The sequence below is a fragment of the Hevea brasiliensis genome, chromosome 15 (genome assembly GCF_030052815.1).
Source record: "Hevea brasiliensis isolate MT/VB/25A 57/8 chromosome 15, ASM3005281v1, whole genome shotgun sequence".
Taxonomy (NCBI): domain Eukaryota; kingdom Viridiplantae; phylum Streptophyta; class Magnoliopsida; order Malpighiales; family Euphorbiaceae; genus Hevea; species Hevea brasiliensis.
In genome coordinates this window covers 21,593,160-21,613,826 of record NC_079507.1, presented here as the reverse complement: position 1 = coordinate 21,613,826, position 20,667 = coordinate 21,593,160, and the positions used below count along the sequence as shown (strand labels likewise).

The window sequence follows — 20,667 nt, the reverse complement described above, 5'->3', positions numbered from 1 at the left end:
GAAGGATCAGCTAATAACAAGGATGGAGGATAGCATAGAAGCAGTAGATTTTATATCTAAATTGTCAGAGCCTATATTATTACATCGCATCCTTTCCTTTCTCTATAATAAAGAAATTGCACGAACCAGTGTATTGTCAAAGACATGGTTACAAGCATGGAAGACTGTCCCAATTTTAAAATTTGATATTCGTGCAATCATTCTTGAAAATTCAGATCATTGGAGGAACGTGCAGGAGATATTTAATCTTTTTGAACAGATTTTTTTAAATCGACGCAAGCAGATAATTAGTTTGATCAAGTTTAAACTTGTTATGTCTTATAATCTTTCCATAGACCCAGAAAGTGCTTCCTTTATGGGCAGGTGCATTGGGTATGCCTTGGAGCGTAATGTCAAACACCTGAAAATTAGATTTGGTCCAACTATACTTGCTGAAAGGCATGTGCACTGCGTGCCTCAAGCTCTTCTTAATGCAATTTTAGTACAGGATTTGGACTTAAGCTACTGCAAGTTGCATTTGTATGCCCTCCATCGGTAACGTAACATTGCCTTTCTTGAAAAGATTGTCTCTTACATATGTTTTTGCAGATGATAATGCTATTAGCAAACTTGTTGCTGGGTCTCCTCTAATTGAAGATATGAGCTTCACTAGCTGCTTTGGTATCAAGACTCTATAGATATTTGATCTTGTCAATCCTGTCAAATTCCATGTGAGAAATATTGCTCGTCTTGAGCGACTTGAGATTGAGGCACCAAATCTTCATTCATTGACTCTACATGGTTCAATTTGGGCTTCTGTATTAAAGGTGGCCTGTTTGAAAATTTTGAAGAGCTTAGCAGTATATAGGGCTCCTATAAGTGATAAATGGTTGCAGGTGCAATTTAATAAATTTCCTCACCTGGAAAGCTTGAGCTTGCGTGAATGCCATATTTTGGAGAGTATCAAGATTTCTAGCTCCAGTCTCCATAAATTGTGTATAAAGTCATGTGAGAAGGTGGCTAGAGTTCAGATTCATACTCCTAATCTACACATCTTCCCATATCGTGGTGATATAATTTCTTCTTCTTCAAACGATTTGATCTTACTAGAGATTCATTTGTATATTGAATCCAATAACATGGAAATTTCCTGGTATATTATATTGATTGAATTACTTAGCAAGTTCAATCAATATTTCAAGATAGTGACTCTGAAAAGTCAAACGGGTGAGGTCTGTCTACTTGATAACTCCTATTATTTGATTAATATGTGGATTCCACTTGATATTTGATAACATTTATGTTTGCGTGATTTATCTTTATAGAGTTACATTATCCCTAGCCAACTGAGACAACTCCTACCGCCACCATTGCATAAAGTAAAAGAACTAAAACTTTCAACTAATAGTGGAGGCAAATGTCCAATTGCTGAACTTGTAGATGCTATGCTAGGGATTTCTCCTCATCTGGAAAGACTCTACTTGAGTACCTATGTAAAATCCTCTTTTAAGGTATGATATATAATTCTTTATAAGAATTCCACTTAAGAATGATAGTTGAATAGTTGTTTGCAAATCTTCTTTGCTGGGAAGTGATTCCAGGGAGCTGGGAATGTAGTCACTGCCATTTCATATTATTTTGATTCCAGGGAGCTGTAAATAATAAAATGGAAAAGATTAATGAACTTTTGGAATTTTGTTTGTAACTTTGCTTACTATTATTATTTTTCACTTGCTTCATTTCTCATACCATAAGCCAACCTATGAAGGAAAGAGTGGTTATTGCAAGTCTCTTCATGGTTTCTTGCTGGAAGCATTGCATGGAGGATGTAAAGGTCAAGCAAATTTTTCCTGGAAATAGATGACACTATTAACCAAAACAAATAAACATCAATCGAATTCGTAACCGTGAAGAAAGAAATTATATTTTCAATCAGGACATATGGGAAAAGATTTCTAAGTGGACTCTTAGATTGGGATCCTTACGCGGATTGAAAGTGGTATTTTCTTATTGCCTTATGTGATATGTTTCCATCTTAAGGAGGATTCTGCTCTAACTAGGAATGGCAACGGGTAGGGTACCCATGAAAATCACCCTACCTACCCTACCCGACTCCAAACCTGATTAACATTATTAAAACTTGAACCCGTCCCAAACTCGATTAAAATTTATTTTCAACTATCCGAACCCATCCCAATCCGATTATTATTATCCGAAAAAAATCCGAACCCGTTTAATTTTATATATTTTAATTAATATTTTGCATAAAAAATTATTTTGATTAATAATTTATATTTTAAAATTTTAATAATTTCATAAAATATTTAAATTCCATTTAATATAAAATAAAATATATAAAAATTTATAAATATTATTATAAAAAAAATAAATTTTATATTTAATTAAGTATTTATATAAACAGGTTCGTGTAACGAATACTCAATATGCAAAACCCGAATCCAACTCAAACCCGTCACGGGTATCATTTTTAAAATCAGAACCCGTCCCAAATCTGATTATATAATACCAAAACCTGTCCTATCAGGGTTCGGTCGGATCGGGTACCCGCAAAAACCCGATCCATCCCTAGCTCTAACTTTCTTTATTTCTTTTTAATGTTTTCATGTTTCAACCACAAATTAAGGTTCTTCACATTGAAATGTTTTTGTTCTTTTGTGAGTACAGCAGTCTCCTCATTTTCTCTTTAAAATTTTGTTTGATATAAATGATATTTACATTATTATTATTCCTAAATTGTGTAATATAATTGTGATTGAAAACCAAAGCTAATCAGCCTTAATCTAATTGATCTTTTCATATAATACAATTTTATCTAATTGAAATGGAGTGATTGAGCTTTGAAATGGATTGAGAAGTAGAAAGACTGATTGCTGATGTGCTCAATGTGATCAAATTTAAGTATATAAACTCAATAGCAAAGAAGCTAAAAGAAGAGGCCCCAGGATGTGTTTTCCTAGTTCTTTCTCCTCATCACTCTCAAAATGTTCATGTTTTATCACCATTATTCCCTGTCTTCGTCCAGTGACAGCTAATAATGTTAAAATATTTACAAACACGAACACACATTGAACTTATTTTGGCTGATGATTTGAGATACTATTTCAACTTGTAATTACCTTCTGATGCTTGCCAATTATGTTCCCATGATTCCCAGTTATAATAGAAGTGTTCTAGAGGGTCTCCGCATGATTTACATCTCTCAAGAATTGGAGTTACGATAATAACCATGTTGTATTCTCTTGCATATTCCTGAAGAAATTGTGTTGACTCCCCATCCACAGGCTCTGCAAATTCACACCACCTCTTCTTCCTAGTACAGAATGCAAATGGCATCACCCATATATGCTTCCTACAATAATATTATATCACTCCAGACCCCTAGACTAAGAGGAAAAATCAATAAACGAATTAGTTCAATGTTGCATCTCAACTTACTTGCATCTCAACGTACTTCCAAACATAATATGTTCACTCCTGAAGAACCTGCAGCATCAATCATTGGCTTCAATTTCTGGAAAATAGCCCTCTTTGACAGCACCAAAGCCAAAAAGCCTGAATGATGAAAAAAAAAATTAATACTTCAGAACAATCAATAGCATAGCATTGATTATTTAAGAGTCCTATCATGTGAAATGAAATTATGCTTGCTTACATATAGCTAAGCAAACATTTTTTTTTTTTTTAACATTACACAAATATTATAACATATTTATAATATTAAAGTGTACATTTAATTGCTTATCTTGGTCAAATAGCTAAAAACATATCACTCATTTAGGTATTAAATTCGAGTTCTCAGTTGAAAATATCTTAATAACTAATTAATTTAAAGGGTCAACATAAATATAATTTCATAATATTAATATATTGGAACTAAATTGCATAAAAATAGAAGGATTTATACCAATTAATCTATATATCTATATAATATATAAATGTGGGAAAAGGGATAATAAGCTTGCCCAAAATACACATGATGATATATTAGTGTGACAATAAAGAATTAAATTTAATTGGTTATTAAAAATTAATTTATTTTATATTTTTATTATTTAAATTAATTTTAAAATTTATATAAATTTTAAATTCTTAATCTTTACTTATATCTAAATATACTTATAAACTTAAATTATTTATAAAAATTGTTATATTAATTAATCTAAATTAAAATTTTAATTTTAATATAAATTCTATTAATTATTAAAAATATTAAAATTTCAGAAGTTGCACAAGATTAGACTTCCTGTCTACAATATTCCCGTTTGAAGAAGAATTATTATTTTTAAGAAGAATTATTATTCAAAAATATATTTTATTTAAAAAGAAAATTAAAATAAATTCTAATAAGTGTTCTAAAAACACTATTTTATGCTTCTATTTTAATTTGAATTTATTTATTAATTTAATTCAAAACGTAATCCAAGTTAAATTTGTAGATATAATTCTATTACGTTGCAAATTCTTACGCCAAACAAAGTGTAAATTGTAATTCATATCCTGATTTGTGTTTGTTAAAGAGCTGAATTCTTAATCTCTATGCGGCTGTTAATATAAACCTTTCCATTTAATTAATTAAATCCAAATTTGAGATTAAGATTTTTTTATAAAAAAATGTTTATATATATTTAATTTGATATTGAAACATCCATAGCTTATCTTCTATAATTTATATGAACGGAAACATTAGATTGTCAAAAATATTTTAATTTTGTTATATTATTTATAATTATATTATTTTTTTATTATTTAAATTAAATTTAAAATTTATATAAATTTAAAATTTTTAGTCGTATCTATATTTAACTTTCATTTAATTGGATTTTTTTACTGTGATTCAAATTAAATGTTTAAAAATTTAAAAGATATAAACCAACTTTAATTATGAAAAAAAATTAAAATATAGCTATGATAATTTAATATTATGACAACAAGAATAAATTTAATTGTTATTGAAAATTAATATATTATAATAATATTACATCATATATAAAAAAATAAAAAAATTATACATAAAAATTAAAACACGAGTATATGTAACAAATATAAATAACATGTAATGTACGTTAAGAAAAAAAATATATAATTAAATTCTACTCTATATTTTTTTATAGGTCAATATAGTAAATTAAAGTTAAATCTAACTATAAAATAGAAAATCAGTGGTTAAATTAGAATTATATTGCTAACTAATTTGTAATCTAAGTAAAATTTTAATAATTAAGTGAAAGAATGTCTTTAATAATTTAATCATAATCCTATTATAATTTTAATAAAATTTTAACATTATTTAATATATTAAAAATTAAAAACCTATAATATATATATATATATATATATAAAATAAATTATGTAATTATTCTGAAATCATAAATCATATATGGAGATGATATTAACATATAAGTGCATTATAATTAAGAGTTATATTTTATTTTATGTATTTATTGATTTTTTATAATTTGTTAAATAAGAAATTTATTATTAATAATACTATAATCAAATATGATATAAAATTTAAAGAGTAATAAAATATATTAAAAATAAAACTAAACCATTTAACTTCCTTCAAGATTATGAATTAATTATAAAATAAAATAAAATAAAATAAAATAAATTTAAATCAATCAAAAGATGAATATTAATTTCAAAAACTAATTAAAGGGTATACAATTTAAGAGGAATTTTATTTGATTTTGATAAAAAAAAATTAATACTATCCAAAAATAGTTAATGACAATTAAATTTAAATCTAATTAATATATTTTCTTATATATCTATATTATTATAATTATTTTATAATTATGATTTTCTAAAATTTGCCACAGTAGAGCTACATTATACATTAGTTAATTGGATAGATATAGATACTATACCAATTTAAATTTATTTTATAATTTTAATATAATATTAATATTGTGTTAATAATTAAATCGAAAATTATATCACATCTTACCAAATAAACGAATAAAGTAAAAATCAATTTTGCACCTGTGTTCTTTTTTTTTAATTTATTATATAATATTATTGCAATTATATGTTTATAGGAAATATATATTATATATTATTTTTTTAATTTAATACATTTATAATGCACATATTTCAAAAATTAGTAAAATAAGATTGTTCAATTCATTATTGGTTTCATATTAAACTATGAAGTCACACACTTGAAGGTATTTTAATTTGTGCTAATTATGAATTATTTAATTTATATTTTAAATAATTAAATTAAAATAATCAAATAATTAAATTTTATTATCTAAATTGTCACGACCCGATCTCGCGGGCCGGACCTGCACTAGGACTTGAGTCAGTATAAGGCCTCTGAAACCCGTAGTAAGTCTAATTATCTTTCAACCCAAGCATAAACCCATATTTGGCCCAATTTCAAGGAAACAATCGAATAGAGTCCGGCCATAATATGGACCATCCAACGGGGAGTTTTTAGCTCACCCGACCTGTAAATGCAAAAATCCAATCCATTTGGGAGCTTAGCTCACCCTCACAATCATTCACAAATCACAATAAGATCAAATGGAAACTCAGCTCCCTCAAATCACGCCATATACCCAGTCCATTCAACATCACATGTATCATAAGAAGTTTACAAATTTTCAAAAGAAAAGAGATATAATCTTTTACAGCCTAAATCAAATTAAATAACCTCCTACACATGCGAAGTTTTAAAACTTCCATTGATTACATAAATTATACAAAATGAACATAAGTGGACCTGTGAGGAAAGGAACAAGTCATTTACAACAAGGCTTTCCTGTATCCTGAAAAAATAGTGAACATGATTGAGCGTCCGACTCAGAAAGTAAATATTTATTTTACCTATAATTTCTATAACTATCTAATTCTAAAGTATCCTTAGAAATGAAATGCATCATCTTCATACAAGTCAGGCAAACAAGTCATGTCACATCAAAGATAATCTGGAGCACTCATGCACCCAAGATATATTCATACTCATGCATACATATATGGGGAGCTGATCCCCTTACCCAGCTCTCTTAATCCAAGGCATGCCAGCAATATCAACTCGAGCTGGACTTTCGCTTAATAATCCATATGCGGGGGCCAGCGAGATCAAATCAAAGTCGTGCCTACCCCGACTTATCCATAATAAGGATCGGGACGCAGCGAGTCAAGCTCCGGCCGCGTCTACCCGTCCTACCCATATCCATATACTCCACATACACACCAACTCACACACACAGCTCCAGATTATCAAAACACAGTAACCAAAGTAACATCATCAAGTATAAATGCAAAACAAGGTGTTCCTAATATTTAACTACATAAATATAAGTATAAGTGATGCATGAGCATACCAGAAATATAATAATATTAAAATTGTAAATAAAATAAATATCTACTCACGGATTAGTATACTAGACTGCAGCTACTCCGGCTGAAAGGAGAAGACGGCCGGTACCGATCACCTAAATATACACACTGACTTCTATCAAAAGACTGACAAAACTAAATAATTGACTTAAACCATAAAATCAAAATAATTTCTAAGATCTTGCCGAAATTTTGGTAGAATTTCTCCTGCACCTAGGGCCTACCCAACCTGCACAATGGTTCAAATATCACTTCTAGAATCACACATCTCAACCCATATTTTATCAATATCATATGACCCTCCTGAGCCCTCCAAACCAGGCAATAGTCACAAACTTAAAAAAGTACGTTTTAGCCCCTAAAATGGATATTTTGCAAAAATCACTTAAATAAACTCTAAAAATTCTAAAACATTGCCCCGCGGTCCTCAACAATATTATAAAGCCATTGCAAAAAGAATTATAATTTAATAATAACTCTCGAATATTTTATGGATTTTTATTCTAAACCTAATACTAAATAACTGAAGAAAGTTTGGGTTCGAGTTTACCTATGTCAATTCTGACGCTTGAAACGCATCCGGGGCATCTGCAAATAGTAAGGTAGCCTATAACTTTGGCCCGGTTTCGAAATAGTTCCAGCAGCTTATCTGCTCGATTCGAAATTGCAGATCCGGACGACGATTGAATTTTCAGGAAACGAAAATACCTACGCGAAGTCCACAATACCAGCGTTAGAATAAAATATTTATATAAAAAATAATTATTTAAAAATTATGAATGTTACATGAATAAAATATTAGTTGTTTTCTTTGCTCACACTAAAAATTTAGTTAATATTAAAAATAAATTTAAGAAATTCTATTTAAAAAAAAACTATTGTTTAATTGGCAATGGGTCGGGTTTTTGCGAGTACTCGATCTGACCGAACCCTAATAGGATGGGTTTAGATAGTATATAATTGGGTTTGAGACAGGTTTGAGTTTGAAATTTAATACCCATTATAGGTTCGAGTTGGGTTCGAGTTTTATATGTTCGGTATTCATTATCCGAACCCGTTCATATAAATATTCAATTAAATATAAAATATATGTTTTTATAATAATGTTTACAAATTTTTATATATTTTATTTTATATAAAATAAAATTGAAATATTTTAGGAAATTATTAAATTTTTAAAATATAAATTATTAATAAAAATTATTTTTTTATATAGATTATTAATTAAAATATATAAAATTAAACAGGTTCCGGTATTTACTGGATAATTATAATCGGGTTTAAAATGGGCTTGGGTTTGGATAGGGTGATTTTCACGGGTACCCTACCCGCTACCATCCCTAGCAGCTAGTCCTTTTGAGAAAAAGCCAAGATAAGTCTACGAGTCCTATAAGAACTTATATAAAATTAGAAAAATAAGATATATATATATATATATATATATATATTAAAAAATAAATATATAAAATTGATTTTAAATTTTATTCTTTTATTCGATATACAGTACAATTCAATATAGTAGGATAATTGATTAAGTTATGAAAAAAGAATTATAATTGTATCAAAACAATTATAAATATAGTTAAACAATCTCAGCACCATTCAAGCCAAATGCTAACCAATTCAATGGATGGTGCCTCCCATAGCATATATTCACAGCAATCTTTCCATAAGCTGTCTCAAACACAGGATGTCCAGTATTTCCTTCCATGTAATATGTGCTTTCATTGAAGTCACCAACTCTAGGCATATGGTTCTGCCAAATGCAATTTAGATAATGTGCTCAACAAACTAGTCTAGAAGTAACATATAATAGAGACAAGTAAACTTGTATTTACCTTCCGATGCTTGCCAATTATGTTCCCACGACTCCCAATTATAATAGCAGTGTTCCAGAGGGTCTCTCCATGATTTACATCTCTCTCAAGAATTGGACTTATGATAACCATGTTGTATTTTCTTGCATATTCGTGAAGAAATTGTGCTGATTCCCCATCCACAGGCTCTGCAAATTCACACCACCTCTTCTCCCTAGTACAGAATGCAAATGGCATCATCCATGCTTCCTGCAGTAATATTATGTGAGAAATCATTCCAGACCATTTGACTAAGTGGAAAAATCAATAAATGAATTAGTTCAATGTTACATCTCAACTTACTTGCAAACATAATATGTTCACTCCTGAAGAACCTGCAACATCAATCATTGGCTTCAATTTCTGGAAAATAGCCCTCTTTTGGTCCAAAAACGAGGCAATTGTTGGACGAGCTATGGAGTTCTGAATAAGACCCACACGAACTACTAGAGGTTGTCTTAATAACTCTTTGTCAGCACCAAAGCAAAAAGCATGAATGATACAAAGATTAATACCTTAGAACAATCAATAGCATAGCATGATTATTTAAGAAGCCTATCATGGAAAATGAAATATGCCTGCTTACATATAGCTAAGCAATAAAATATATAAAAATTATTATGATATATTAGTAGGAAAGCCAAAACAAAAACCCAAGCCTCGTGTCACAAGGATTTCCCACTAAAAGTTTCAAACTCGCTCTGGGAATGCGCACTTAAAGATTTCAATGCCATTAAATAGACTATGTTGAGAAATGCAAAGCATACATTAGCTGAAGGTCCATGTCAGAATCTTGTGACAAAGGTACATGCCTTCAACACTTCTCAAAAAGTGAAGCTCATGCATTTTGATTTTTATCCCATCTTAACACTTTCTCATTTTTTGAACTGAAGAATGATGGGCTCAGGTCCACCCATGATAGGCCCAGGCCCATTTGCCTTCATTTGCAGGCCTCAGTAAGGAGGCCTTATAAGCTGTTGGTTTAGGGAAGTTATTTTCTCATCGCTGCTGGCTGCCTAGAACTACAAGGGACAGTAAACTCATTGTGCATGTTTTTCATGGCCATGTTTTGGTGGTTGCATGGGCACAGATCAAAAGGCCAAGTGATGGCCATTATGTGGATGACTTGGGGGCAGAAAAAGTTAGCATAAGTGCTGGCCAAAGAAAATTTTTTGACAAGAGTTTTTTGGCCATTCTGTGTGCATTTTTCAGGGTATTAGAGAGGTGCATTCAAGAGGGCATTATGCTGTGCATTTCATGTCCAATACATAGCCATTTGAGTACATTACATGGGCAATACAAAGGCAGAATTCTAGTGGTGTGCTTTCCAGCAGTAAATTGTGAGCAAGAAGTGCTAAACTATCTCTCCTCTCAAATTTATTCTTTAGGCATCACTGCAATTGAGGTAACATCTAAGCTGTGAAAATATTGGCATGGTTGGTATACATATATGCATATTTGATCATATTAGGACTAGTGATTCAAGCCATGGATCTTGGGTTTATGCATGCCCATGAGTTAAGGGCCATGGTTTTTTGTTTTTTTCTCTAACAGAAACAAATGATCCCCACCTGTCAATCCCCACCTGTCAATCCCCTCCTAGGTTTTTAGGCATCCCTGAATACATCTCATCCATTAGTTTCCAACACAAGCATATCAAATCAGAGTTCTGTCACGATTCAAAATTACCATTGTTGTTTTTTCATTAGTTCTCAACAGTCTCCAGAAAAGATCTATAGGATTTCCGTAAGTGATCACAAATTTATGGCATCATGATCATTCTAAACACCAATAACCAAATCATATGTTTCACTAGTAAATAAAATGTGAAGCATAATGTTATTCAGAAATTATTCTAATACTGAACTATTATAGCAAATAGATGGTAACACCCAATACCTGGAGGTCAAAATCATGTTCTGAAGAGAGAGCTTTTGTAGACTCTGGAAGAGCTACAAGTTCTAGTGCCCTTCCACAATTCAGCCCAAGAAGCAACCGCCTGACTTCCTGAAAAGAATAACAATTACATCATAAAAAAATTCCAGAAATTCTTTACTTAGTAACCTTAATAATCTATTGCTTTAAATTGATTTACGAAATGAGAATTTTGGAGATTTATATGAATTCGCTTTAATCAGCAACTTTTACTTGCAACTCATCAAAATTTGCAGTTCAAGGAAAAATTATGGGGTTACCTTGAAAAGGTGAGGCTTGAGGTTGGCACTGAGGAGATGATGAAGGGACTCATACCCACAAATTGAACCGTCTTTAGAGTTCGAATTCTTTTCCACATGCTGATTTTCTCCTTCATTTCTCTCCATTTTCAGGTTCTTGGCCTTCTCTGACAACAAAGATGAGAATATGAGCTTATCACAATGGTGGGGGTGGAAAAAATATGAATGTATGAGTAGGAGAGAGGAAAATGATTGATGGATTCTCTTCCGAGTTGAATATTATAGGTTAAAAGCAGGGTAGATGAATTGATTGGATTTGGAGGATTCATGTAAGCATGTGCTCTGGTTGTTTGAAGAAAGAATTTTTTTGGAGCGGTTGGAGTGTAACGCAGCTGCATGCGCAACTGGTTTTCGTTTAATTCAATTATTTTTTTATTTTAAAAACTATCTTTAATTTCAAAATTATATTATACAAATAAAATTTAATATTTTATTATTATTCTTCAAGCTAAATATCATTCTTTATGTACTCTCACATAAAACAAAATATTCTTTGCATGAGAAGGAGAATGGTCTCCCTTCCCCTTCTAAAAAGTGAGTTTCTCCTTTTTCTACCTCTAGATAACTAAAGGGGTCGTGAAGACTTGCATGTGCTTCTCCTTGTACCCTGATGCTTTAGCAAGGGGTGGAGCTCTGTTTATTTTGGTTAATTGTCCGTGCTTGCATCTAATTTTTAGATTTCTTGTGTGATTAAGTACCTCCTAGAGATACTAACAATGCCAACTCCGATCTATGAGCAATCCATCTATTACTTGGCTATAGGAAATTGAGAGAGCCTAAAGGAGCTCTGTCTAACATTCATTGATCTGCTATGTACTTCTGGTTGAATGAAGCTCTGCATGTTCTATTTAAACCGCTAAACTTGGGTCTATCTAAGCTTGAGTTGTATTCTATCTAAGCATTAGCCATCAAGATCACCCCTCTTGTGGTTGGTGGCCAAGTTTTCCATAGAGAGAGAATGAGGTGCAGATCAACTATGATGAGTTAAAGTTGATGGAAGAAGGTGGTTAGTATGTGAGATTAGGGGAAGAGAAGACAACAAAAAAAGATGAAATTGCAAAGAAGATGGGAAAAAAAAGATAAAAGAAGGGAGAAATATAAGGAACTAGGGTTACCAAATGATGAATATATAGGCTAGAAAGGTAGAGTTTGGTGTTTCGCACTCTGTAGGGGAGGAGGTAAAGTAAGATTATTTAAAAAAAAAAGTTATTATCTTTTGATATGTTAATAATTTTTTATTGTTTTAAATGAATGGAACTTTTTTAAAGATATTTTGATATTCTAGAAAGAAAATTTTATTTTTATTTTCAATTTAATGAGTTAAAAAATAAAGGCTTTTGAAGGTCTTTAAAATTTAAAAAATTTTACTTAAAAAAATCGAAGTTCTCCTAACGCATAAAATAGAGGATTTTAAACCTTAAAAAACTTTTTACTGCCTTATAAAACCTAATCCAAAACAAACGGTAACTCTTCGATTAGAATAAAATTTATATGATTTTAACCAACAATTATTACAATATTAAGCTATACAATTAGCAAATTTAACATAATTAATGTGTAAATAAGTAAAATAATAATTAATAATACACTTGATCTATCCACCTTTATCTACTATTTAAGATTTTTTACGTGATAATTAAGAAAATAATTAAATCACATAAATTAAAATAAAATATTTATTAATTTAACTAAATTGCCCTTTGTTTTACCTCATTAAGAAAGAAAGTAAAGATGTTAAGGTAGATTTTAAAAAATTATACAAATAGTTAGTAGTTAATATCACTCATATGGTAGTTACATCAATATTGTCCCTCAATTTAATTTGTGTTACAAAAATTCATGATCTTCAATTTAAATATAACTAAAATTTTTATGACCTACTATTATAGGTTTTAGATTAACTTATAACTCAACCTAAATAGTTACAATAGTCGTCCTTCAATTTTATAATTAGTTTAAAATTTTAAATTCTCATTTATTTTTAATTTATTTAAAATAAAATCTTGCTTTTAGAAATAGTTTAATATTTTTATAAATATTTACAATTAGTTAATTATTTAATTTATCATATAAAAATATTATTTTTACATGTATTATTTTTTAATTTAACTTTAAATTAATATCTAAAAGATTTATGTCTAATTTATCTTAATTCCTTCGATTTATTTTAATATAAGAAAAAAATTTCTAACATTTAATTATTTTTCTTTATTTTGAAAATTTTTAAACCCTAATGAAGTATGAATGATTTAATTTTTTTATATAGGTTGATATTGTATACAGTTTTTATCTTTATTTTTTAAATTAATAAAATAATATATGCAATCCTAATTATTATTACATTTTGTATTAAAATTATTTATATATTAAAATAAAATTTAAAGATTTTTGTAAGATAAATTAAAATTGATGAAGATGTGTGATATATTTATCAAAATTGAGGGATGATAAGTAAAATTTAGTTATAAGTAAAATTAAAACATGTAATAATAGGTTATATGAATTTTAATGATACTCAAATTTAAATTCATATATTTTTATTATATAAATTAAAGTTGAGGGACATTACAAATATAATTAACTAAATTGAGAGACTATAAGTAAAATTAACCTAATAATTATTGTACTTAGTAAATACAAAGGTAAAATTAAAAAAAATAAATAAATTTCATGTTTTAAAAATGACTGATAATTATGGATAAAATGATTTTTAAGAAACGACAGATAAAAATAGGTAATTTAATATTTTTATAAATATTTATAATTAGTTAATTATTTAATTTATCATATAAAAATATTATTTTTACATATATTATTTTTAATTTAACTTTAAATTAATATCTAAAAGATTTATGTCTAATTTATCTTAATTCCTTCGATTTATTTTAATATAAGAAAAAAATTGCTAACATTTAATTATTTTACTTCATTTTGAAAATATTTAAACCCTAATAAAGTATGAATGATTTAATTTTTTTATATAGGTTGATATTGTATACAGTTTTTGTCTTTATTTTTTAAATTAATAAAATAATATATGCAATCTTAATTATTATTACATTTTGTATTAAAATTATTTATATATTAAAATAAAATTTAAAGATTTTTGTGAGATAAATTAAAATTGAGAATAATGTGTGATATATTTGTCAAAATTGAGGGATGATAAGTAAAATTTAGGTATAAGTAAAATTAAAACATGTAATAATAGGTTATATGAATTTTAATGATACTCAAATTTAAATTCATATATTTTTATGATATAAATTAAAGTTGAGGGGCATTACAAATATAACTAACTAAATTGAGAGACTATAAGTAAAATTTAGGTATAAGTAAAATTAAAACATGTAATAATAGGTTATATGAATTTTAATGATACTCAAATTTAAATTCATATATTTTTATGATATAAATTAAAGTTGAGGGGCATTACAAATATAACTAACTAAATTGAGAGACTATAAGTAAAATTAACCTAATACTTATTGTACTTATTAAATATAAAGGTAAAATTAAAAAGAATTAATATTCATGTTTTAAAAATGACTGATAAGTATGGATAAAATGATTTTTAAGAAACGACAGATAAAAATAGGTAAAGAGAGTATTATTTTATAAAATAATTATAAAAAATTAGCATATTTATAATATTATAAAATATAATAATTAATATAAATAAATTTATAAACGAATCAACTCATAATATTATTTAATAAACTAATTCACAAAATTATTTAATGAAATTAAATATTTATTAAATAAGCTTAAAAATTAACTTAGCAGCTTAAGGGCTTATTTAGTTTAACTGTTAGATACAGTTGATAGCTGATAGATGATAACTAATGATAGCTGATTTATGTTAAGTGTTTGATAAAATTATATTTAACTGTTACTCTTAATATGTAAAATGACTAATAAATATATATATCACATAATTTTTATTATTAAAATAAATATAAAATTATAAATTTATTATATTATATTATTTAGGTCACAGAATGTCATCCATGGCTAACAACAGACCTCAGATGGTGCCCTTTTGCATTATGATATTAAAATTAAATTAAGAGGATCGTAACCATGGATCATTGGATTAACATGTTCTGGTACACAGGATCTCCTTAAGAGGAAAGTGCAGAGCATACTTATATTTTAGTAGAGAGTTGTATTAACATAATATAATTTTAGATTTTCAAGAAGAAGAAAACTTTCAGAAAGCCATAAGAGTTTTAAGGAAGAGCTGATTTTATTGATTTCACTCAGAGAATACAACATACAATAGGCTCCTTATATAGAAGAGGAGCTAGGATAAAACACATAATTGTGATTCTCAAAGGGAATCACTTTACAGTACTAATTTTTGACATCTCACTAATAAAATAGACAAGGAGCATCAGATGCTCTTATTACATACAGACTTTAATAAAACAAAGTGCCTTGGATGCTCTGACACTAATACTTTAAGAAAGTAAACAATATCAGCTCTTTTCATCTAGAGACAGCTTAGCGAGAGTTTTGGCTTGGACTTAGATTAAAGTCATCATAGTCAATATCTTTGCTAAATATTTTTTTGACCCATAAATAGTCTTCACGTGACTTGTCCTGGTTCATCTCCTCATAATTTTGCATGGGGTTATCTTTTGTAGGATCTTGAGAGTCTTAAAAGGTAATGTCATAGTTAGGGGCCTATTCTGGTTGAGTTTTTGGACCAATTGAGGTAGAATCAGTCATTCGAACTATGGATTGGTAATTGTTGATCTCACAGAGATGAGAGAACAATTATTTGCAAAGAATTGAATCCACTGGCTTAGATTTTATGGATGTGTGCGCCATTCATAAGTTTAGTTTTGAGTCCAAAGCATGCCTTCTAAATTTTTGAAGAATGTTCGGTGAAGGATGAACAGGGATCTGACTTTCTTTGCATATTCAAGAGGCCTTCTTTGAAGATTATTGTCATGAATGATTTTCCTAAGAACATGGAATTGAAACCATTCACGAAAATGCCACCAAACGTATCACTGATTAGCCATGTCATGAAAGCAATTAAACAATGCGACTGTAGGGAGTTCTATACCAACTGTATAAAGAGTAACCATGCACTATAAAAACCATTTTTCTTCAAGAAGGAAGTCCTCCTTGAGATTTAGGCAAAAAACTATTACGAATGGAGCATCTGGTTAGCAATGAGTGTAATTGTCCTTATTTTAGTGAAGTACATTGGGCAAATTTTGGAAATGAAATAGATGGTTCCTTGCATATGCAATGAGTTATGACAAAGTCATGTTTGGAGTGCATCCTGGTGGAAATGTATCCATTGTGGGAATGAGAAATTGATGAGTTATTAAACTGGAAAGTTTGGACAAGCTTGCCATGAGTATTAAGGGAAAGGAATATGTTAATGAGATGAGATTACAAGTCTTGGTTCTTGTGAGAAGATCAGGGATCAATTTGTGATCTCCTTTTATATGCTGAACTGTATAGTCATATCTATCAAATCATCTTTTAAGTCTCAAGAGATGTGGCTCTAGAAGAATTTTGTTTTTGAAATCTAGCACCTTTGGAAAAGAGGAGTTGTCCATCACTATCAGAAAGTAGTGACTAGTGAGATAGAATTCAAACTTTTTTATTCCATTTTTTATGGCCAAGATCTCTTTATAGATAGTGTGGTAGTGCTTTTCAGATTTCTTGAATTGTCCTCTTGCATGTATACAGATATGCTTTTTTCCCATTAAGTTCTTCAAGGAGCATGGCACCCTAGTATTCATCACCAGCATTTGTCTGAAGAATCCTTTTGCTAGTATTAGAAATCTTGAGTGGATGAGGGTCTTGGGCAATTTTTTTAAGGCCTTGACAGCTATAGTCTATTCTTTTGCCCAAAGCAGGGTATTTTTCTTTAACATTTTTGACAACTAATTAGTGTATCTGGATGCATGGGAAATAAAGTCCTTAAGGTAATTGATAATACCAAGGAACTATTAGATCTATTTGACTGAGAGATTTTCATATGGGATTTGAGTAATTCCTGGGCTATATGTGGACTAGGCTGGTATTTTCCATCTTGAAATTTCATGCCAAGAAACTCGATATTGGATTGAGCTAAATAACTTTTCTTTTCAGATAGCATAATACTATACTGTTGGACCAGAGCATGGAATTGGGCTATGGGCTTGGACATCTTATGAGAAGAGCATAATGTCATCAATATAAATTAGGGTTGAATGCAAAATGGGCTTAAAGATTCAAATAATAGCCTTTCGAAATAATAATGGTGCTACTTTCAAGCCAAATGGCATCACGGTCCATTGGTATTAGGCCTTAGGAATATAAAAAGTTGTTTTGTATCTATCTGCTGGATCTATGCCTAATTGCTAGAATCTCGCCTTCATAAAATATGCGGGCATGGTGGAAATGGGTAAACAAGGAATTGATTTTTGGAAGAGGAATTTTATTATCTCTTAGAAAATGATTCAGAGGTTTGTAATCAATTACTAGCCTTTTTTTTTCCCTTGATCCTTTTCTAACCATTTTTTCACATAAAAGGCTTGGCATGCCCATTCTAATATGGTTGGTTGGATGAGGCCTTGTTGAAGTAGCTTCTAGCATTCTTCTTGTGCTAGTCAGAGGTCAGATGGTGTCATACCAGGATTTATAGCCTTAGTAGGGTTAACATCTTCGTTAAGCTTGAAAGGAAGCTTAATAAAGAATTTAGGGTTTTTCCATAAGGGCTTTTCATAGTGAAAATTTGCATGAGAATTAGCACAAGATGGCATAAGCAAATCTCTAAACTCTCGAAATTTTTCTGGAGCTTTTGAAGGGTGAACAGTTTTGGGACTGTAGTGTAAGATTTAAATAACCTTTTAAACTTTAAACCATTTGGAAGAATCTGAAGTTTCTAAGCCTATTGATAAGTATCAAACCCAATCAGCAAATCTTTACTATGATGGTCTATCCTAATTGCTTTAGTTCAGATTATACAATCTGGAAAGAACTAAATGCCAGTGGGCCTTTTGGTAATTAGGCCCATTCTGAAAACTTTTCCATTGGCTACTTTGAAATACTCTGAATGAGGGATCTAGTTTTCTTCTAAAAGAATGGAAAGATTAATCATGCTCCTGTGAGCTCCTGTATGCATGAAGCCAATAATAGAAATTGGCCTTCCATATTTAGAGGGTAGAACTTGAAGTTCTACAAGTGAACTGGGAGTTGTGGACTGGGCAGAGAAACAAGGTTGTAGTGCATTTATGCTGGTGAAATGAAAATCATCTCCATAATTAGAATTGTGTCTTTTAGTGCTTGATTCCCTATCATCCATAAGTTCTTCTAGTGCAAAGACAATGTCATGATCTGCCTCACTTTGTTTAGAAAATAAAGATTCAATATCTGCATCCTCCAAGTCTAGATGAGTGCTTTGATGGATTTGTTGGATTATCTTAGCAGCCTTCTTGGGATTTTATGGGCATTCTTTGGCATAATGCCCCTTTTTCCCATAAATGTAGCACCTATCTGACTTAGATGATTTGTTTCAACGTGTCTTTTTTCTAAAGAAGTAGAATTTTCCTTTTTTCTTTTTGCTTTTTCCATACTTGAACTTTTTTTGGTGAAACTTCTTTTTATTTTTGCAGATACAATTCTCTTCTTTGCACTTAATTTGCAAATGGGACTTGTCACAAGTTTTCCTGAGCTTCTTTGAGTTTGTCATAAATAGTTCTCAGTTACGCTTCTACTCACAAAGCTTTTCCAAGGCAATCATTGAGAATTGATGAATTTCTTCAAAAGTGGTTTCTGTGAAATTTATTCCTTTTAACTGTTCGTTGATTTCAAGAACTAGCTCTTTTGGGAGAGAGAAAATATAGGTGGTTTTGAGGTTAATATCTTTTTTGCCAGAAAGCATGTGAAGGAGATAATTCATTCTCTGGTAATGCCTTTTAATATCTTTTGGCTTAAGTGAGCAACATTTTTTTTCATGAAATTCCTTTCTACTTTCTATGAGGATATTTGTGGCATCTCTAAAGAATTCTTTATGGATAAAGCCATTGATATTAGGGGCATTCGGTAGAGAGAAAAAATGGGCTTGTTGGAATTCACTTAAGGTAGTGAACCAACAACGAAGAGTGCCCTTAAGTCTTGCTGAAAATTCTTGAAGAATAAGAGGCATAGTAACGTCTTCTCTGGTGAATCTTTGGGTATCAATCCATATACCAAATAGGAGTATTCTATCACTCTATTGAGAAGGAGGGATGTCATCCACAGTAAACCATGGCCAACCATGGGTCGGGCAATTTCTACTTCAATAATAGGTTCTATGGCATTAGTAGTTTCTGATGTTCTTTAGCATTAATAATTTTTTATGTTCTTGAAGTAGATGTTGAATTGGAACCTTGAGTTAAACTAGACTGGGTAGTTCTTGTAGGTTCCATCATCACTAACTTAGTGATATCTGCTAAGTTACTTTTAGAGTCTAAATCAAAGATTTCTAAGTCTAAAAGGAGCTAGAGGAGCTTGAAGAACCTCCTTGTGTTGACTAGATAGTCATATAAGGAGGAGGATTAGGATCATCCATTGGACATTTATCTAGCCATTTTTACTGAGGCAAATTTGAAGTTTGTGAAGAGATCATGAGTCACTAAGTCTGCTTTAGTCGTTGAGACTGTTGTGGTCTTAGAATGGTAGATGAAAGTTGATTCAGTCTTTTGGCTGAGGAAATACAAATGATTCTTTAGGAAGAGTTTTTAGGATTGTACTGGAAAGATCAGCTTCCATTCTGGCGACTTCAGCTTTTAGCTTTTTAAGCTTTGCCTCTTTTCTGAAAAAACTTTTGAGTAAAAGTTTTTTGTTGAAACATTTTTTGAAGTCTTTTATCAAGCTGGTCAATCTTGGTCTAAAGATTAGTATAGATCATGTTAAAATGGTCCTCCAAAGAGTTTACTTTTAGTTCCGTTTGCATGGTCTTGTTAACAACTACATCAACTTTTCTGTCAATGTTCTACAAGATGGAGTTTTATGCTCTGGCATTCAAGGTTTGCTAGTTCAAGACTTCTTTTGCATGGGTAATTAGTAGGGGTGGCAATTTTAGACACGACCGGCGAACATGATAGGAACACAATATGAAAATATAGAGTTTGGTTTAGGCTTATTCGTATTGTGTCAAATTCGTGTCGACCCATTTATGACATAGGTATAATAGTGTCGTGTCACGGGATAACCCATTAACTCGACTTGACACG

At 30.0% G+C, this 20,667-nt stretch overlaps 2 protein-coding genes across 2 annotated transcripts; one reads left to right on the top strand and one right to left on the bottom strand.

The window, feature by feature from the left end:
- Nucleotides 1-22: 22 nt before the first annotated feature.
- LOC131174025 (putative F-box/LRR-repeat protein At5g02700) lies at nt 23-1,637 on the top strand. Its single transcript, XM_058137054.1, has 5 exons — nt 23-506; nt 589-611; nt 678-1,211; nt 1,305-1,490; nt 1,581-1,637. The coding sequence occupies exons 1-5, from the start codon at nt 23-25 to the stop codon at nt 1,635-1,637; spliced, it is 1,284 nt and encodes a 427-aa protein (XP_057993037.1).
- A 7,295-nt stretch (nt 1,638-8,932) lies between these two features.
- On the bottom strand, nt 8,933-11,741 carry LOC110664563 (beta-ureidopropionase-like). Its single transcript, XM_058136913.1, has 5 exons — nt 11,402-11,741; nt 11,106-11,213; nt 9,510-9,698; nt 9,189-9,416; nt 8,933-9,106 (listed from the first exon to the last, which is right to left on the bottom strand). Exons 1-5 carry the CDS (start codon nt 11,525-11,527, stop codon nt 8,933-8,935), a joined length of 825 nt encoding a protein of 274 aa, XP_057992896.1. The 5' UTR covers nt 11,528-11,741.
- Between the last annotated feature and the right edge of the window lie 8,926 nt (nt 11,742-20,667).